General features: G+C 40.8%; 2 protein-coding genes across 2 annotated transcripts in view; one reads left to right on the top strand and one right to left on the bottom strand.

Moving 5' to 3' along the window:
* Positions 1-20410, top strand: part of LOC130834045 (uncharacterized) — a 491328-nt gene that overhangs the window by 305368 nt on the left and 165550 nt on the right. Inside the window, 5 exon segments of the mRNA XM_057704144.1 lie at positions 12902-13210; positions 13304-13621; positions 18447-18539; positions 18617-18931; positions 20035-20349. Of these exon segments, the coding sequence (XP_057560127.1) occupies positions 12902-13210; positions 13304-13621; positions 18447-18539; positions 18617-18931; positions 20035-20349 (1350 nt within the window).
* Positions 14118-15461, bottom strand: LOC130832652 (RING finger protein 11-like). The gene has a single exon (XM_057701190.1). It carries the CDS (start codon positions 15459-15461, stop codon positions 14916-14918), a length of 546 nt encoding a protein of 181 aa, XP_057557173.1. The 3' UTR covers positions 14118-14915.

The following is a 20410-nucleotide window of genomic DNA, read 5'->3' as shown; positions in this document are numbered from 1 at the left end:
CTGAGGGCATCAGTTCCTTGCTGGCTGTTGGCTAGAGGCCTTCCTCAGTCCCTGTCATGAGGGTCTCTCCATATATAGCTCCCAGCCTGGCAGCTGGCTTCCTCAGAGCAAGAGAGAGAACAAGATAGTCACAAGGGAGAAACCAGGGTTATCTTGAAACCTAATCTAAGTGACATCTCATCACTTCTCCAGGTTCCACTTATTACGTGCATGTTACTAGATACATTCGAGTGTGGGCATTACACAATGATGTGAACACCAGGTGGCAGGAATAACTGGGACATTTTAGTGTTTGCTTACCATAGTCCTTTGATCCTAAGCTAGATGAGAGTGTTCCCTGAGGGACAGAGAAGGAGAGGGAACATTCCTTCCTGCATCATGGGCCATGAGCAATAACTGAGATGGGAAAGCTGGGCCCCTAGTAGCCTTGGGCACATCTACGGGGAGGGCAGCATCCAGAGTCCTCTGAAGGCCTGTCCTGGTGACCCTGGAGGTGGGTTCTACAGGCTTGTGGGAAATACTTGGGTGCCTCCCTTCCCAGCTCCATGTTCAGTGATGCCACATTGGTAGCATAAAAATGGTCATGGTGGGAATCTTTACACCAGAGAAATCAACAAATGCTATACATTGGGGACTTCTTTTTTTCCCCTCAGAGAGCTCATTTTTTAATACTTACCAAAACACTGTAGCATGGTCTCCTAAAGTCTCTCCTGTGTCTTGTGTTCTGTGTCTGTGTCTCTCTTGCAGCTCTGGAGCTGCGGCTGAAGGATGGAGGCCATCGCTGTGAGGGGAGATTGGAAGTGAAGCACCAGGGAGAATGGGGCACAGTGAATGATTATCAATGGAGCTTGATGTCCGCAGCTGTGGTGTGCAAGCTGCTGGAGTGTGGAGCTGCTGTTGATGCTCCTGGAGGGGCTTATTTTGGGCCAGCAGTTGGCCCCATTTGGTTTTCCTATGTTTCCTGCAAAGGGACAGAGTCATCCCTCTTTGACTGTACACATTCTGGTATCAAATATTATCATAATGATGGCTTTTCCCATGACTGGGATGCTGGAGCAGTCTGCTCAGGTAAGGCCTATCTGGTCTGGAAGGGGATCCCCAGCAGGAAAAGCCTCAATCTCAATCCCAGAATAACTATGAGAATATGGATCACAGACTTTAGAGCATCCTTGGGTGAAGACTTCAGTCACACAGTAATTCTTAGAGTATTAGGTGCTCAGCAGGGTGCAAGGGCTTGCTTGGCCCTAGACAGTAAAGGCTGCAGACCTATTGGTCACTGGGCCCTTCAGGTCTTTATGGTGTGTTATTAGAGGCAGAGAGGTGAGGTCAAATGCTTCATACAGGTGCAGCTGCTGGGTTGGACCTCTATGACTTCGTTTCATCATGGTAGCTGTTTTGTATTTGTTTATGAGATGGTCAGTCAGGTGCAGTCAAAAAAGGGGACATAGGAGAGGTACCAAGAAACAAAGTTTATTATACTCACAGGTCCTAGAGAGGCAGAGTCATCACACAATATAAGGGGGTCACATGGGGGATGCACCAATAGACCAGGCTCAACCAAGCAGTGAGGACCCAAAAGAGGGAGTGAAGATTTGTGGACAAGTGACTATGCTGGGGGTCAGGGTGTAGTTACACAAGGAAAAGGCATGAGGGGACTTCACTGGTGCATTTGAATGTACTAGGTCTCAATCAGGGAAGGCAAGAAGGGGGATTTGTGGCAGGGGCTAGTCTCATCACATTGGTGCACTTGGTCACCTGGGTGGGGTTCTCACATCCCACCTGTTGGGGATATTGAGGCTGCAGGAAAATGTGAAGTTTTAAAATTTACACTATGGTAGCTTAAACAAAGCAAGTACAAAGGGCAATGAGGATAAGAGAATGTGTAGTGAGTCATAAGAAGTGCTCAATACTGTCTAAGTGTATTTGACCTGTGCCAAGGTGGATGCAGTAAAGACAGCAGTGAAACTAGGGTGTGAGTGGATGGTCACAGACTCTGCCAGAGATGTTTTCAGTGTTTATCACAATGGTGGATGTGATGCCCAGGACTTTAATCCCATCAGAATAGCTGGAATTGAAGAAAATATTATCAGCTATCACAGTGAATTTCCAAATGCAGGTTGTTGGGTCTTAGGAAAAGGCCATTCCTTGTGATGGGATGGTGGAATGGGGGATCCCTGAGAACATATGCAGTAGGTCCTTAGCAGCCCATAGCCAATGAGTTCTTTTATGTTATGTTGGGGAAGATCATTGGAAAAGTCATTTTTTCCAATCTCACCTTCAGCAGATTTTTAATGATACTAGTTGAGGTCCCTAAAGAGCAATTATTTTCATTTTACAAAGCTAGTTTATTGAGGTATGACTGACATACAAAAAGATGTTCATATTTAATGTATACAACTTCATGATTTTGGAGGTATGTATCCATTTGTGAATCCATTACCACAGTCTATGCGATAAACCTATTCATCTCCTCAAAAGGTTTCTTCCATCCTCTTTACTATTATTATTAAAAATTATTTTCAAGGTGCATTTGAATTTCAGTTCGGATTTTTTTACAAAAACTCTTTTCTAGCACTTTAGGTAACATTCCTTACTGTCACAATGTCCTAATTATGATTTTGACTGCAAATAAGCTTGTGGAAACATTACACAGGGCCCTGCCTTATTTTGATAATTCAGCCTCTAAATAAAAATGGAGTGTGTGATGTTGGAACTTTGTGTGATATTGGAGTTTCTAATGATATCACTGTAAGATAATTGAAATCAAACTCTTGGAGTTTCTTCCTCTCAATTTTAGGAGTTGGGTTTGGAAGAGAAATTTCAGCCTCCGTAGTGGATTGTTGGAAGTGACAACCTGTGTTAGGAGAAATCTGAAGGTAGAAACAATGACCTGAGAAGAATGTAGAGGAGGTTTTATGAAATGAAGAGGAGATTTCAGAGGGTTCAGGAGAAAGATTTGGGAGGGGCTTCACAACTTGAGAAGGACTGCAGTACTGAAGTGCACAATGGTGAGAGGATGAGGACGCAAGGATTGCAGGAGGGGAGGCTGGGATCAAGATCCATGTCACCTCGTACATTCACCATGGCTTCTGTGTTACATTTCCTTCCTGCTCTCATTCCTTCCCACCCTCTCTTCGTTTGTCCTGATGTGGGAGTCATTTCTGAGCTCTGTGGAAGAGCTGGCATTTGAAGGCTGCAATTTTCTTAGTGGGAAGTTTTTATAATATGGATTCTATTTCTTTAGCAAATATAAGACTACTGAGATTTTCCAATTTTTGGGGGGTATCAGTTTAGGGTAAGTTGCGTTTTTTAAGTAATTCTTTTTCAAGGACTCAGCACATTTTATATAAGATTTCCAAATTAGGATAAAATTAGTTAATATCTCATTTCTTTCACCTTTTTATTTAATTTTTAAAAATTATTTATTTATTTATTGGCTGCGTTAGGTCTTTCTTGCTGCATGCAGGCTTTCTGTAGTGGTGGAGAACAGGGGATACTCTTCACTGCAAGCCCTCTCTTGTTGCGGAGCATGGGCTCTAGGTACACAGGCTTCAGTAGTTGCGGCATGCAGGCTCTGTAGTTGTGGCACACAGGTTAGTTGCTCTGCGGCATGTGGGATCTTTCCAGACCGGGGCTGGAGCCTGTGTCCCCTATATTGGCAGGTGGATTCTTAACCACTGCACCACCAGGGAAGCCCCTCATTTATTTTCTTTCATTTTATTTATTTATGTATGTATGTATGTATGTATGTATGTATGTATTTACTATCTGCATTGGGTCTTCGTTGCTGCACAGGGGCTTTCTCTAGTTGTGATGAGTGGGTGTTACTCTTCGTTTTGGTGCACGGGCTTCTCATTGCAGTGGCTTCTCTTCTTTCGGAGCGTGAGCTCTAGGCGTGCAGGCTTCAGTAGTTGTGGCGCACGAGCTTAGTTGCTCCAGAGCATGTGGGATATTCCCAGCCCAAGGATCAAACCCCTGTTCCCTGCATTGGCAGGCAGATTCTTAACCACTGCCCCACCAGGGAAGTCCACCTCATTTCTCTTAAATGTTGGGAAGATCCACAATGATATTCCCCTTTTCATTCCTGGCATTGTTAATTCATGTTTTCTCCCATTTTTTTCTTGATTGCTTGCTTGATTAGTTTTATCATTCCTTTTAAAAGAATAATCATTGACATTATTGTGTTTATTGTATATTTCCTTTCTATTTCATTGATTTCTGTTCTTAGTTTTCATTTCTCTTTTTTTTCTGCTTGTGATTTGCTGTTATTTCTGTAGATTTTTGAGATGAAATCTTAGGTCATTTATATTCATTTTTTTCTATTCTAATGAATAAATCAAGGAAGCATCAAGACTCTAAGTGCTCATTCAGTTGTAGCCCACTAATTTTGATAGTTCATAATGTATTTTGTATTTTATCATCATGAAATATTTCCTCTTTTTCTTTGTATATACCATTTTTTTAATAGCCTTACTTTGTATGATACTAACACAGACACTACATCTTTCTTTGATGAGTGCTTGCAAGTTACATCTTTTTTACCTTTAATATGTTTTTATTTTTGTATTTAATGTATCTACGTTTTTGTAGAGGGTGTATAGTTTTGTTTTACTTTTATTCAGTCTGATCATCTTGGTTTTATTTGAAGTGTTTAAATTATTTAAATTTAAAGAAGTATTGATTTAGTTGTTTAGGTCTACTAGCCTATTTGTTCTATATTTTCTTTGTTCCTATTTTAATCTGATTATTTTTACTATAATATATTATTTACTCTATGGGTTTATTAGCTATATCACCTGTTAAGAGTTTACCATAATGTTGAAATTATTATTCTTCAATCACATTTTACCTTCAGATAATATTATGTCCCTTAACATATAACATCAGACCTTACTGTAGTACACTTCCATTTCCCTGTTCTTGTCATTTGTGCTATCTTTGTCATACATTTTACTTACAAATTTATTATAAATCTTATAACATGTTGGTGTTCTTTTTGCCTTATTCTGTTATTTCAAAATGAGAAAAAAGTTTCTATATTTACCCACAGAATTATCATTTAGAACAGTCTTTATAGCTTTGGGTAGATCCAAAGTTTCATCTGTTGTCATTTTTCTTTAGCTTGAAGACCTTTCTGTAACATTTTGTGTAGTGTGTGTCTGGTGGCCTCCAATTCTATTATCTCTTATTTATCTGAAAACAGTTTGATTTTCATTCAGTTTTGAAGGGTATTTTCACAGGTGACTGAATTCTAGGTTAGCAATTTTCCCCACAGTACTTCAAGGATGTTTTTACATTGTCATCTGGCTAGCATTGCCTCTAACAAAAAGTCAGTAATACTTATTTTTTTCCCTTGTATATAATGTGTCAGTATTTCCTGACTGCTTTTAGGTTATTTTGTTTCTTTGCTTGTTTATCGCTGGCTTTCAGCAATTGCAATATCAAATGCTCTGGTGTGGTTTTCTTTACATTTATCTTGTTTTAGGTTTGTTTAGCTTCTTAGATCAGTGGGTTTATAGTTTTCATTAAATAGAAAAATTCCATCCATCATTTAAAGCTATTTTTCTTCTCATTCCTTATTCTGAGTCTCCAAATACACACATTTTTTACCTGATTTAATAGTATCCCAAATGCCATTGAGTTTCCATTTGTATTTTCTTGCCTTTTTCCCCTATCTGCTTCAGCATGGATAGTCTCTATTGCTATGTGCTTAATTTCCCAATTCTTTTAATTTGTTGTGTCTAATCTCTTTTTAAGTTGAGATAATTTTTCTTTTTTAAAAAATGTTTTCTTTTTTATTCTTTTGCCGGGATCAACTCGGCGACTCGAGGTGAGTGACGGGTGCCACAAGCTTGAAGAACACACAGACACAGACTGAAGAGAAAAGTGGGAACCGGGGGACTCAAGACCTCTAGGATCAAGAGCCTCGCTGATTGATCCCATGTTGCTTTTATTGAGTTCTCGGCATAGCCTAAGGGTCTAACACTCCCAGGTTAATCCCATAAACAATCAAAGGCCTCACATGACTGGGGGCAATGATCTTTGTTTGCCTCCTGGGTCCTGATTTGAGCTGGGCGTGGAGAGCAAAGCAGCCCTGGGGGCAGGAGACCTCTCTCAAAAGGATTAAGGGTCTGTGCCCCACCCGTGTTGGCCCCTCTGCAACTGTGCCTGTCTTAGGTTGTTCCTCCCTTGAGGAATCTTACCTGTCTCTGGCTAACCAGTCATCCTCCAGGGCCAAACACGGTGATATAAGGAAGGCTCTATGCACCACCCCTGTTGGCCCCTCTGCAGCTGTGCCTGTCTTAGGTTGTTCCTCCTCTGAGGAATCTTACCCGTCTTTGGCTAACCAGCCATCCCTCAGGACCAAACAGGGTGATATTAGTCTCCATGCCCCGCACCCTCAGCTCCTCCACTGCTCAAGCAGGACATTCTGAATCCCATCGCTCGACCCACATACTTCAACATTTTCAATGTTTCAAAAAGGTTCCAGAATGTCTTCCCACATTCTTTTCCCATTATTTACTTTTTTAATATACTTTTTAAAGATATTTATTTATTTATTTATTGGCTGTGTTGGTTTTCTGTTGCTGCACACGGGCTTTCTCTAGTTGCAGCGAGCAGGGGCTACTCTTTGCTGTGGTGCTCAGGCTTCTCAGTACAGTGGCTTCTCTTATTGCAGAGCACGGGCTCTAGGCACACGGGCTTCGGTAGTTGTGGCACGTGGGCTCAGTAGTTGTGGCTTGCAGGCTCTAGAGTGCAGGCTCGGTAGTTGTGGTGCATGGGCTTAGTTGCTCCGTGGCATGTGGGATCGTCCAGTACCAGGGCTCAAATCCATGTCCCCTGCAATGGCAGGGGGATTCTTAACCACTGTGCCACCAGAGAAGTCCAAATCCAGATAATGTTTCGTTCCATATATTGATTTTTCCATTTTAGGAGTTCCATTTGGTTATTTTTTTCTAGTTTTTTTCTCTTGGCTTTATCTTTATGCTTCATTAAGCACATTTGTATTAGTGGCTTATGACCTTGGCAGCCAATTCAGTAATCTCTGTAATTTCTGAATCTGTTTTTTGTGATCGCTCTTTTAAAAATTTTGTTGAGTTACATTTTGCTTTTTCAAAAGGTCTTGTATTTTTTTGGTTGGATATCGGGCAGTCTTTTAACAGAAATAATTCTAGCAATAAATAATCAGAATACACTTCGAAATCAGGTAATTGTGCTTGATGAATTAAAATTTTTTTTCATTGAATTGTTTCATTCTCTTCAAAATATGTTCCTTGGATGACAAAATGATGAATTTTTATTTTGGTTTCCCTCCTTTAGTGTCAAAACTCCCTGTGATCCCAACTTCCTTGCCACAAACCCCACCTCCACTGTACTTTTATGGCTGTTGCTTCCCTTTTTTCATTTTCTTTTCATCTATTTGTATCTTAACTTCTCATTTTATTTGCTCGTCTGAAGTGGGAGAAATGGGAAAGGATGGCAGGGTTTGGTGGTAGATGGGGGAACAAAAGGTGATAAAATACACTAAAAACTTATTTAAGTGTTTTATGTCCTTTATTCATATTGAGGCTTTTATAACTCAGAACTCTCCAAATTAGGGCTTACTTGCTTTCTGCTTCATTCCTCTTACTCTGTCTGTCTGTCTGTCTCTCTCTCTCTCTCTTTTTTTTTTTAGCAGCATGCCATCTTCTTTCAAAATTATGAAACATTTATGAATGCAATTAAAGGAGATACAGATAAATGAAAAGGCACCCTTTGTTCATGGATTGGAAGAATCACTACTGTTAAAATGTCTGTTCCACTCAAAGTGCTCTGCAGATTTGACGTAATCTCTATCAAAATCCCAGTTGCACTTTTTTTTTAGTGTTCAGATTTATGTTTTGACATGTGTATACATTTGTGAAATCATTACCACAATCAAGATACTGAACATATCCATCACCCCAAAAGATTTCTTGTGTCCATTTGTACATCCTCTCCACCTCCACCTTGTCAGGTAAGCATTTATCTACTTTTTGTCACTGTATATTATTTTTAATTTTCTAAAGTTTTATATAAATGGACTCATACAGAATATATTCTTTTTTGTCTGGCTTTTTTCAACACAGATAAATTATTTTGAGATTTATTCATGTTGTATAAATCAGTAGTGCATTCCTTTTTATTGCTGAATAGTGTTCAACTGTATGGATGTATCACAGTGTATCCATTCATCCCTTGTGAGCACTTGGTTTATCATCAGTTTTTGGCAGTTACAAATAAAGCCACGATGAGCAGTCTTTATATGGAGTATAATTGATTTTCTTTTAAGTAAACACTTAGGAGTGGAATAGCTGGATCATATGATAGGTGTATTGTTTAACGTTTTAAGAAACTGTCAAACTGTTCTTTAAATTTAAAAATTTTAATTTTAAATTTTACATTGGCACTAGCACTATAAGAGTTCATTTATATCCCCATCAATGTTTGGTCAGTCAACTTTAGCCCTTCTAATAGATCAGTAATGGTATCTTACTGTTTTTTTAAAAATTTATTTTATTATTATTATTTTTACATGTCTTTATTGGAGTACAATTGCTTTACAATGTTGTGTTAGTTTCTGCTGTATAGCAGTGAATCAGCTATACGTATACATATATCCTCATATCCCCTCCCTCTTGAACCTCCCTCCCACCCTGCCTATCCTACCCCTTAGGTCATCACAAAACATCAAGTTGATCTCCCTGAGTGGCACTTTTTATAGAAATAGAAAAAAATCTTAAAATACAATCTAAATATGTTTAATTTCAGTATGTTTATGAAGTTTTCTGTTTTCTTATCATTATTGACCTTTAGTTGCATTCCACTGTGGTCAGAAAATATACTTGGAATGATTCCAATCTTCTTAATTTGTTAAGATTTGTTTGTAACTGAGCATGTCATCTATTCTGGAAAATATGCCATGTGTGCTTGAGAAGAATGCATATTCTTCTGCTGTTGGGTAAATGTTCTATATATATATATATATCTGTTAGTTCCCTTTGGTCTATAGTGTTGTTCTGGTCTGCTGTTTCCTTTTTGATTTTCTGTCTGAATGATCTATCAGTTATGGAGAGTGGCATGTTGAAGTCTTCTACTATTACTGTATTGCTTCTTCTTCTCCCTCAAGAGCTGTCCATGGTGCCTTGTATATTGAGGAGTTTTAATTTTGGGTATATATATACAGCTATATTTACATATATATATATCTGTAATTGTTATATCTTTCTGTTGAACTGACCCTTTTATCATTACCTCTCTTATGACAGTTTTTGACTTAAAGTCTCTTTTGCCTGACTTTGATCTCTTTTGGTTATTTGCATGGATTGTCTCTTGCCACATATTCACCTTCAGTCTATGTGTGTCATGAAATCTAAAGTGAGTCTCTTGTAGGCAATATGTAGTTGTGTCTTTTTTTTTTTTAATCCACTCAGGTACTCTACATATTTCAATTGGAAAGTTTAGTACATTTACATTTATAATCATATTGAAAGGTAAGGAATTACATTGCCATTTTGCTAATTGTTTTCAGTCTGTTTTATAGTTCTCTAGTTCCTGCCTTCTTCTGTTTTTTTCTTTGTGGTTTGGTGACTTTTCATGATGGTGTGCTTTGACTGTTTTCTCTTTATTTTTGTGTATGTACTATACTTTTTATTGTAGTTATGATAGAACTTGTATCAAGCATTTTATAGTTATGGCAGTCTGTAACAGAAGGGAAGTGTTATTAAGAAAACAACTACAAAATCATGCAGAAACTACATTTTATTCCTCCCCCAGACTTTAAGTGATTGATGTTAGAATTAAGTTCTTTATATATTGTTTCCATCAACTCTCTGTGATTATAGTTTTTTCTTATTCTCTGTCTTTTGATTTATAAATATTTATATTCTAGTGTTAAAAGCAAGTTATGTACCACTATTACAGTATTACAATATTCTGTATTTCTCTTTATATTTAGCAATCAGATTTATACTTTCATACATGAACATACCATTGTGTTGTTGTTTAGTGTTTTTTCATTTCAACTTGAATAATTCTTTTTAACTGTTTGGTAAAGTAGTGGTGATGAAATCCCTCCGTTTTCGCTTGTCTGGGAGATATATATATCACCTTCAGATATATCTTTTCTTCATTCTTAAAGGATAGTCCTGCCAGGTAAAGTGTAGGGTTTTTTTTTTTTTCATTGCAGTACTTTGGATACATCATCCGACTTTCTTGGACTTCAAGGTTTCTGCTAAGAAATCTGCTGCTAGCTTTACAGGGTCTTCCTTTGTAACAAGTCACTTTTTTCTTACTGCTTTCAAAAATTTTTTTTCTCTTTGTTTCTGAATTTTGATAATTTAATATAATGTGTCTTGGTGTGGACCTCTTTGGGTTCTACATATTAGGGAACTTTTGCGCTGTGTGAATCAAGATGTCCACTTCTCTTCCTACATTTGGGACTTTCTCAATCATTAGTTTTTTAAATAAGCTTTCTGCCCCTTTCTTCCTCTTTTCCTACTGGAAAAGCATTTATATATATAGATATGTGTATATATACATATATACACATATACACACACACACATACATACATCATCTGGCTTTGTGGCATATCATATGTCGGATGTTTTCCTCACTCTTTTCTTTTTGTTTTTCTAAATGGATAATTTCAAATGGAATGTCTTAGAGTTTGCTTATTCTGTGTTCTCCAAGAGTTTGCTTGACACTTTCCATTGAATTTTTAACTCAGTTATTGCGGAGCCCCAGAATTTCTGTTTGGTTGTGTGTGTGTGTGTGTGTGTGTGTATGTGTGTGTGTGTATTCTATTTCTTTATTAAACTTATCATTTTGATCATGAATAGTGTTCCTGATTGTGTTTAGTTGTCACTCTGTGTTCTCTCATAGGTCACTTAGCTTCAAGACAATTGGTTTTGCATTTTTTATCAAGCAGTTCATAGATCTCTATTTCCTTAGGGTCAGTCCTTGGAGCTTTATGAGTTTCTTTTGGTCGTGTCATGTTTGCTAGCTTCTTCCTGATCTGTGGAGGCTTGCATTGGTGACTGTGCATTTGAAAGAACAGACACTCCTTCCAGACTTTGCAGACTGGTTTCCACAAGTGAAGATCTTTTTCCATGTCCTTGAACCAATGGGACTGCTCTGAGATCATGGTCTAGCAAAGGTGGAGTCAGGTTATTGGGCTGCTTCTGGTGCTGCCGTTGGGTCTGTGGTCAGTGGGTCTATTAGCAAGGGTGTGAATGGGTGTGGTTTTCTCTGGATGCCTGGATGGGCAAGATTGCCTCCTTACTGTGGTAGAGTGGGTCTGGACCCATGTGGCAGGGCTGCTTCAGAGTCTGCACTCAGGTCTGCAGTTGGCCATCCTGTTACCAGGGTTGCCAATGGTTGTGGCTCCTTCTGGATCCCTGGGCAGAGAGGACTGCCTTCAAGAACTTCATGGTGCAGGGTTGGAGCCACAACATAGAGCTGAGTATGTGTCCCAGTTCTGTCTACAGTTGGCAGGCATGTTATTGGCATGGATGGGCATGGCTTCTCCTGAGTACCTTGGCAAATGGGACTGGTGGTAGGACCACAGACAAGCAAGGCTGGAACAAAGTCTACAGGGTGTTGAGGCTGATTTCAGGTCTGCAGCTACGACCACAATCAGCAGGCCTGCCACTGGCTTGTGTGGACCTGACTTCTCATGTTGGCCCTTCTTGGTCTTTGACTTCACCAGGGCTTTGCAAACTCCCATCTGGATTTCAGTGCTCCCTCAAGGGCACGGTTTTGTCCACGAATGACTGCCAAATCATTGTTTCTATGGGAGAATGTGTGTTGGGGACATCCTATTGTGTTATCTTGCTGATGCCAGATAGGAATATGGAATTAGTACAGTGACAGTAACAAAATCAATTACTATTACTCCTTGGCATTTTCTATGACTCCTGTCTCAGAAGAAAAACCTCTAAAAGCAAGTCAGTAAACTCAGCTGTCTTGTAAACTCCCGCCGAGAACTTATTCTCTCCCAGGTTCATTGACAAATCGTGGGGTTTCAAGAGAGATGGCTAGGACCTGCCCCCACTCCTATGACTCTCTGAGCTTTCTTAACTGATGTTCTTTCCCACGTAGGTCACCTAAGACATTCTTGCTATTTTTGCCATCAAAAATTATCAGGAAAATAGAATGTAAAACCTTAAAAGTGAACTAGTTTTAATGTCTATATTTCTTCTCTCAAGCTCCCATCTGTCTACAGGGTGGCATGCACTCATGGATCCAGCCCTCATGATTTTTCTTAACTAAATCACTTGAGGATTGGCTCCTGGGAAAGAAAACTATTCAGACCATTAACCTCACAAGGCTCAGGATGGATTTCTAACTTTCTCTGGATGATAGGTCTCAATTCTCTCATAGTCCATGTCCCTCTTGGTCGTTTCTGTTCTTCATATCTCTGCACTCAGGTTTGAGTGTCCACACATCATGCAGTTTCTTTGGGCTCTGTAGTCCCAGGCTCCTAAGTGTGAAATTCACTTCTCCAACCAACCTTAAAATACATGTTCCTGGTATTCAGCCACTGCAGATGATCTGTCTTGGGCTCTGTAGTTTCCTGGCCCCTAGATAAGGAATTCACATTTCTGATCAACCTCAAAAGTATATATTGTTGGGATTCAGGCATTCCAAATTGATCCTACAAATCCTTCTGGATTTCTCTTCAGAAACTTGCTCACGAAAATGCAATTCTGACAATAGCTGTCAAACTCTCTCCATGCCCCACTCCTGAAAAAAGAAAAATTTTTACACTTTTCAAACTTTTTCATGTCACAGATGTGATATGTTGTTTCCATTTGCCAAGCCAGGATCATGAATACTCACTGGCTTTGTTGTTTGTTTGTTTGTTTGTTTTTCTTAGGATTTGTGCGTCTGGCTGAAGGAAATGGACACTGCTCAGGGCGAGTAGAAGTGCATTCTGGAGGAGGCTGGACCCCAGTGTCTGATGGGAATTTTACACTCCCCACTGCCCAGGTCATCTGTGCAGAGCTGGGATGCGGCAAGGCAGTGTCTGTCCTGGGACACAGGCCCTTCGGAGCATCAGAGGGCAGGGTCTGGGCTGAAGAGTTCAGGTGTGAAGGGGAGGAGCCTGAGCTCTTGTCCTGCCCCAGAGTGCCCTGTCCAGGAGGCACTTGTCATCACAGTGGAGCTGTTCACCTTGTCTGTTCAGGTGAGATGCACATCAGGACTTTAACCTTCCTGCATACCCTTTTCAGGTGAGAAAAACATGAGATTTTACTGAAATCCTGTCTTCCTCTACCAGCATACACGGAAGTTCGGCTCATAAAAAATGGCACCAATCAGTGTGAGGGGCAAGTGGAGATGAATATTTCTGGACGATGGAGAGCACTCTGTGCCTCCCAGTGGAGTCTGGCCAATGCCAATGTTGTCTGTCATCAGCTCGGCTGTGGAGTTGCCATCTCTACCCCCAGAGGACCATATTCTGTGGAAGGAAGTGATCAGATATGGAAAGCCCAATTTCATTGTTCTGGGGCTGAGTCCTTCTTGTGGAGTTGCCCTGTGACTGCCCTGGGTGCTCCTGACTGTACCCATGGAAACACAGCCTCTGTGATCTGCTCAGGTAAGAGATAGGGAAAGGCTAACTGGTACTCAGGATGCTCCTGGAGTGAAATGTCCCCAAGAGCAAAGAGTGAGGGAAAACTGGCTTCAAAAGGTAGAAATTTCATGGTTGAAATGGTTCCTTTCACTGCTTATTCATTTTGCAAGTCAGGGTGAGACATGTTAAGAGCAATAATTCTTTTTTACTTTTTTTCTTTGTTTTTGTTTTGTTTTTAATTTTTTGGCTGTGCCGCAGCATGCAGGATCTTAGTTCCCTGACCAGCGATTGAATCCACACCCCCTGCAGTGAAAGCAGGGACTCAACCACTGGACTGCCAGGGAAGTCCCACTAATCCTTTTTTAAATAAACATTATTATTTAATTACATATACTCATAGAGAACAATGTATAAGCAATAATTGTATACCTCAGACAAGGTATGGGTCCCCTCTGAACCATTTGAGAATTACTTATATACATCAGGTTCTTTTTTTTTTTTTTTTTTTTTAAATTTACCTTGACTTTTTAATTATCACCATATGAACAACCAAAATAATTAGAATACATAAGAAAGGGTAATATTAAACCCCACTTTACTAGAGTTGGTTTCTTGACACATTAACTCATTTTTTAATAGAAAAGGGATAGTGCATCTCAGTTTGCTTACAAGCTAGGAGATCACTTTGAATTCTGCACTTCCTAACTGCAAACAGATATAGCACTTATAACAGGTTATAAATAAACTGGTTTTCAAGCATAGAGCCAGCCCCAACAATAATAATACACTATTTAAAAAGACCTAAGGCAATGAATTCCATTTCCAATGGAAAAAAAGAACTGTGCAAACAAGCTTAAAACTACTTTTTTTGTGCCAGTGTTATAAAATGTAGCTTTTAATAAAACCTTGACCCAAATGCCAGCAACTTCAGAAAAGAATTTGGGTGGGGGGAAGAAGTTATTTCATTTAGGAAAAACAACCACTATCTTTTTCCTAATCTTCGACATACACAATTTAAACATATAAGCTGCTGTAACACTTTACACAATTCCTATGTACTGGAGCAATAACAAGATCTAAATACAATTATATTTTTGAACACTGGGTCAAGGCTTTACATAAAAATACCATCCTACTTTTCCCCCTAAGTTTCTAAAATATCACATACTTTTCCCCAACATCTGCAGCCATTCAGGAATTTTTAGGAAACTTTTGTGCATGATCTTAATTCCTAATCCCTGGCTCTTTGGGCTCAGTGACAAAAGATCAAAACCACCAAAAATGATGGTTCACTTGAAGTCAGATGAGAGACCCTGGCTCAATTAGTCTCGTAGGACGAAAGCAGTGCTGCATCAACTGGCTCCATGCAGGAGGGGCACGTGAAGGATCTCATCAACCAGTCATCTATACAGTCCAGGTGATAGATGTGCATGCACGGCAGAAATCGAATTGGGTCCCCATAAACAAAGTCCATCATACAGATCACACACTCCCGGATCTTTTTTTCTGATCCATCTCTTCCAGGGTCATAAACTCCTTTAGGCAGATGCTGTATAAGGCCTATTCTTTGAGCTATCCTAATTTGTTCCTCTTCAGTCAGCTGAGTTGCCAGGCGAGTCTGGCTAGGTGTTGGATGATAGACCGGAACTGGAACTTGTTCCTGATATGGCGGCGGCGGCTCCTGATCCGGCTCCGTCCCCTCGCCAAAGCTAGCCCTGTCGGACTGAGACTCGTGAAGCAAGGAGATGTCACCCGAAGTGGGGGACTTGAGGCAGTTCCCCATCTTCCGGGGCTGGGGTGTGTGATCTGTGCGATGTTTTGACAGTCTACTCCCATCAGGTTCTTTTACTAGTTTCCTCAGCATGTATTTCTTAAGTACAAAGATAGTCATTCAAATTCAGGAAATTTTAATTTCTCACAATATTAATAACTGATTACACTGAAACACATCTGAGCCTGAAGTTATTTGCTTTTTGTTTGGTTTTGTTGTTATTGTTGATGGGGTTTAATTACAAATTTAATATTTTTAATAAAATCGGGATAATTCAGATTTCTCATGGTTCTTGTATCATTTCAAGTGGTGTTTTTCAAAGAATTTTTCTAGTTTCGCTAAATATTCAAAAATCTTGGCAGAGAGGGAATGACATCAGCATCATGGTGGTGTAAAATGTCCCTCCTTTTTGTCCCTCTTTTTAAAAAGTAATTTACCATACATTCATGATCAAAAGTGCCTCTGTGAATATCAAAAAACCAAACAACCCAATCAAAAACTGGGCAGAAGATCTACATAGACATTTCTCCAAAGAAGACATGCAGATAAGATGCTCAACATTGCTAATTATTAGAGCAATGCAAATCAAAACAACAATGAGGTACCACCTCACACTAGTCTGAATGGCCATCATTAAAATGTCTACAAATAATAATTGCTGGAGAGGGTGTGGAGAAAAGGGAGCCCTCCTACACGGTTGGTGGGAATGTAAATTGGTGCAGCCATTATGGAGAACAGTATGATAGTTCATTAAAAAACTAAAAATAGAGCTATCATATGATACTGCAATCCTACTCCTGGGCATATATCAGAAAAGATGAAAACTAATTTTAAAAGATACATGCACCTCAGTGTTCATAGCAACACTGTTTATAATAGCCAAGACATGGAAGCAACATAAATGTCCATCGACAGATGAATGGACAAAGAACATGCGGTATATATATATATATATATATATATATATATATATATACACAATGGAATATTACTCAGCCATGAAAAGGATGAAATAATGCCATTTGCAGAACATGGATGGACCTAGAGATTATAATACTAAGTGAAGTAAATCAGACAGAGAAAGAGAAATATCATAGGATATCTGTTTATGTGGAATCTAAAAAGAAAATGATACAAATGGACTTATTTGCAAAACATAAATAGTCTCATAGATATAGGAAACAATCTCATGATTAACAAAGGGGAAATGAGGAGGAGAGGAAGGGATAAATTAGGAGTTTGGGGTTAACAAATATACACTACTATATATAAAATAAACAAAAAGGACCTGCTGTATAGCACAGTTTTATATATGTATCTGAATCACCTTGCTGTACACCTGAAACTAACATAACATTGTAAATCAGCTCTACTTCAATAAAAAAAAGTACCTCTCCAAAGTTGTGGGATGAAGTATTTTTATGCCAAGGACCCAGGAGAATGTTAACCCATCTGTGCATCCAGTAATAGGCAGACAGACCTTGGTACAGAGTGTGGACCCAGCAGGAGTTAGTGAAACTGCCCCAGCTCCTCTAGACCATGGTCAGGGAAAACCTGGAGAAACCTGAAGAGTGCTGACTTGGGCAGACAGCTACACGAGAGAAACTTTGCAGAAGTCCAAGATTCCTGAGGAGAGATTTTAGTACTCCATCGGAGGAAAAAATGTGCAAGTTTGAATGACTACAGAGGCTAAGGGGACTTTGCCAGTGCTGTCACTGGCCCCAAGGTGACACAATGCACAGCAGAAGTAAATGGAGGGGCCCTTCCCGTGGGAGAAAAAGAGAGCAGTGAGTGGGTGAGTGAGTGCCCAGAGACCCAGCTGTGTGCCATGCTGCTGGAGAAAGCTGCTTCTTTCTAGCAGCACCAAGAGTGCTGAGGCAGGACCTTTAAGACTGGGAGGAGAGAGGAATAGGAAGGATTAAGAATGTCAGAGGGCATAAAAGGATGTTCTTGTTGACTGTGATCAGGACTTGAGCAGGAAGCCCACCCACGAGCCTCTGGGGGAGCCTCACCTGAGAATCCCCCTCTCTGGGTATATAGGCACCCCTAACGCCCTGAGATCTAAACCCACACCTATCTCCACTCTGCAGATGGCTCCTTGTGTGTGCGTTTCCACATGCATTGGTGAGAGCAAACTCCAGTAAATGAAGTTCTCTCAGAAAAATATTCTTAGAGCCTGTGGCAGGGAGCAACCACAAAACAGCTATAGCACAACCTTCTGTAAAACCAAAGAGAGGTTCACAGCAGCCAGCCTGGTGAGTTGTAAGAACCAGAGAAGACATAAAAGCTTAAGAATTCTGCTACAAGAGGGAGCAAGAAATGTGGAACAAGTGTATCCGTACAGGGTCAGAGAAAAGTATGTACTACCTGAAGATAATTAGTAAAGATTTTGGGATAAGGGATGTTGTCTGCTTCTCAAATGTAAAAGCAGCAAGGCAAAACTCCCAGGAACGTAAAGAATGAAGGAAAGATGTCATCACCAAAAGGTAACATTAATCTTCCAGAACTGACAAAGGCATGTGTCAATAACATGCATTTTGTGATTTAGATTATAAAGAATCCAACATAGCTTTTTTAAGGAAACTGTTCACTGTTTCTTCTATGGTCCAAGTGTCCTGGTTAACAGGGCTCCACCTCCTTGGCTGACCTTGAATTGTGTTTTGTGTTCTCTGAGGCCTGTGTGTCTGGCAAAATCTCTGATGAGCTTTTCAGAGTCTCAGCTATTACCTTTGAATTGACAAAGTCCTCAGGGAAGTGGCTTACCTTTCCCTTTACTTCTCTCTGAGAGCTTGGCTCCAAAAATTCTCACTGGCTTGGTAGTTCTACAATCATATTAAAAGTACTGATACTTTCTTGTTTTTCTAAAGTCATTCGTGGTGCAATGGTTGACTTAAAACAGGAATTGTGGTATTGTTAGAAGCAGAACTCTCTGTGGAGAAGGTGAACTCTAAAATTATGATAACTTTACTGCTAAGTTACAGCTTTCATCTCAGAACCCATCACTAGGTTATTTTTTAGCTTGATTCAATTTCCTCTTCTTCAGCCCTCCCAATCATTTGATCATTCCTTTTTCTGCAGGAAACCAGACCCAGGTGCTGCCCCAATGCAACCACTCCCTGTCTGAACCAGCAGGCTCTGCAGCCTCAGAGGAGAGCCTCGCCAATTGCTCAGGTGAGGGTCCCACAGGACCAGAGGACCCTTCTCATTCCCTGTGTCAAGGCCCCATTGTCCCATTTCTCTCTCCTCAGACAGCAGACAGATCCGCCTGGTGGACGGGGGCAGTCACTGCGCCGGGAGAGTGGAGATCCTTCACCAGGGCTCCTGGGGCACCATCTGTGATGATGGCTGGGACCTGGACGATGCCCACGTGGTGTGCAGGCAGCTGGGCTGTGGAGAAGCCCTCAGTGCCACAGGGTCTGCTCATTTCGGGGCGGGATCAGGGCCCATCTGGCTGAATGACCTGAACTGCGCAGGAAATGAGTCCCACGTGTGGGGGTGCCCTTCCCAGGGCTGGGGGCGGCACAACTGCAGACACAAGGAGGATGCGGGGGTCACCTGCTCAGGTGTGTGCTGCACACTGTCCACAGGCTGGGGGAGGGGGTGGGGGCATGGAGGAGGGGGGTTCTGAGCCCCGAGGGAGAGTTGTTGAAAGGGCCAGAGAAGGATGCTTCCTCCCATGCAGCCTGTCTTCCTAGTAGATGTGAAGATTATATGCTTTCACTTCCTCCTGCAGCAGCTGAGGTTCTGGTCCCTTCTTCTCAGCAATATTTCCTGGCAGAGCCATTTTTTAAGTTTCCACTTGAAAGCAGGTTTCTCTCTTCAGTTACCTATGGTACTAAAATATTGAGATCCTATTGGTATTTTAATGTAATTAATTTTAAAAAGCACGAATTTATTATTTACAGTTCTGTATGTTAGAAGAATGGCAAGGGTCTTAGTGGGCTAACATCCAGGTGTCCACAGGGCTGCGTTCTTGCTGGAGGCTCTGAGGAGGATTCCTTTTCCCAGCCTCTTCTAGTTTCTAAAAGTGCCCTGCATTCCTTGGCTCAGAGCCCTCTTTCTTCCTCTTCAGACAGAAAACAGTGACTCTTCTGACTGTTCTTCCTTAGTCACATTTCCCTCTGACTGGAGCTGGGAAAGGTTATCCATTTCTAAGGATAGTGGGTCTAAGGATGTGATTAGACTGGGCTCATGTGGTTAATCCACAGTATTCCAGCTGAATCTCAGCATCCCAAACCTTATGTTAATCATATTTTTAAAGTGATTTGTGACAGGTAAGGTAACATATTCACAGGTTCCTGGGATTGGGATGTGGACATTTGTGTGTCCATTATTCTGCCTCCCTCCCCAATATCCACACCACATCCCTTTCACACACTCTTTTAGAGGTTTTGTTGGGAAGCAGGATTCTGCTTCCCCTCCCTGCAAAGTTCACACCCAGTTGGTCTTCCTCTCAGGTCGTATCCATTACATCATTGTGATAGAAATAGGAAAAGAGTATAAATGTACAAAATCAAGAAAAAAGGGAGGCAAATTTCAGTCTTGTTACCTAGTGGGTGTCTCCTCATCTGGGTCAGGGATGAGTGTCACAATTTCTGGGAGAGAGGGAAACCCAGAGCACTGAGTGGAGGGCTCACTGTGTCCTGTTTCCCCCTTTCAATCTCAGAGTTCCTGGCCCTCAGGATGGTGAGCGAGGACCAGGAGTGTGCTGGGTGGCTGGAAGTTTTCTACAACGGGACCTGGGGCAGTGTCTGCCGCAGCCCCATGGAAGACATCACCGTGTCCATCATCTGCAGACAGCTTGGCTGTGGGGACAGTGGAAACCTCAACTCTTCTGTTGCTCTTAGGGAAGGTTCTAGACCCCGGTGGGTAGATGGAATCCAGTGTCGGAAAACTGATACCTCTCTCTGGCAGTGTCCTTCTGATCCTTGGAAATACAGTTCATGCTCTTCAAAGGAGGAAGCCTATGTCTTGTGTGCAGGTGACTTACTGTCTTTTTCTGTGTGTCTGTCACAAACTTGTAGGATGCTGTTAGTGTGATT

This window comes from Hippopotamus amphibius, chromosome 12 (genome assembly GCF_030028045.1).
Source record: "Hippopotamus amphibius kiboko isolate mHipAmp2 chromosome 12, mHipAmp2.hap2, whole genome shotgun sequence".
Lineage (NCBI taxonomy): Eukaryota > Metazoa > Chordata > Mammalia > Artiodactyla > Hippopotamidae > Hippopotamus > Hippopotamus amphibius.
Note: the sequence above shows the minus strand (reverse complement) of the source record. Positions and strands in the feature narration are given on the sequence as shown.

Excerpts from the sequence above, each read along its gene's own strand:
- LOC130832652 (XM_057701190.1), bottom strand. The coding sequence starts at position 15,461 with ATGCTGAGGAAACTAGTAAAAGAACCTGATGGGAGTAGACTGTCAAAA.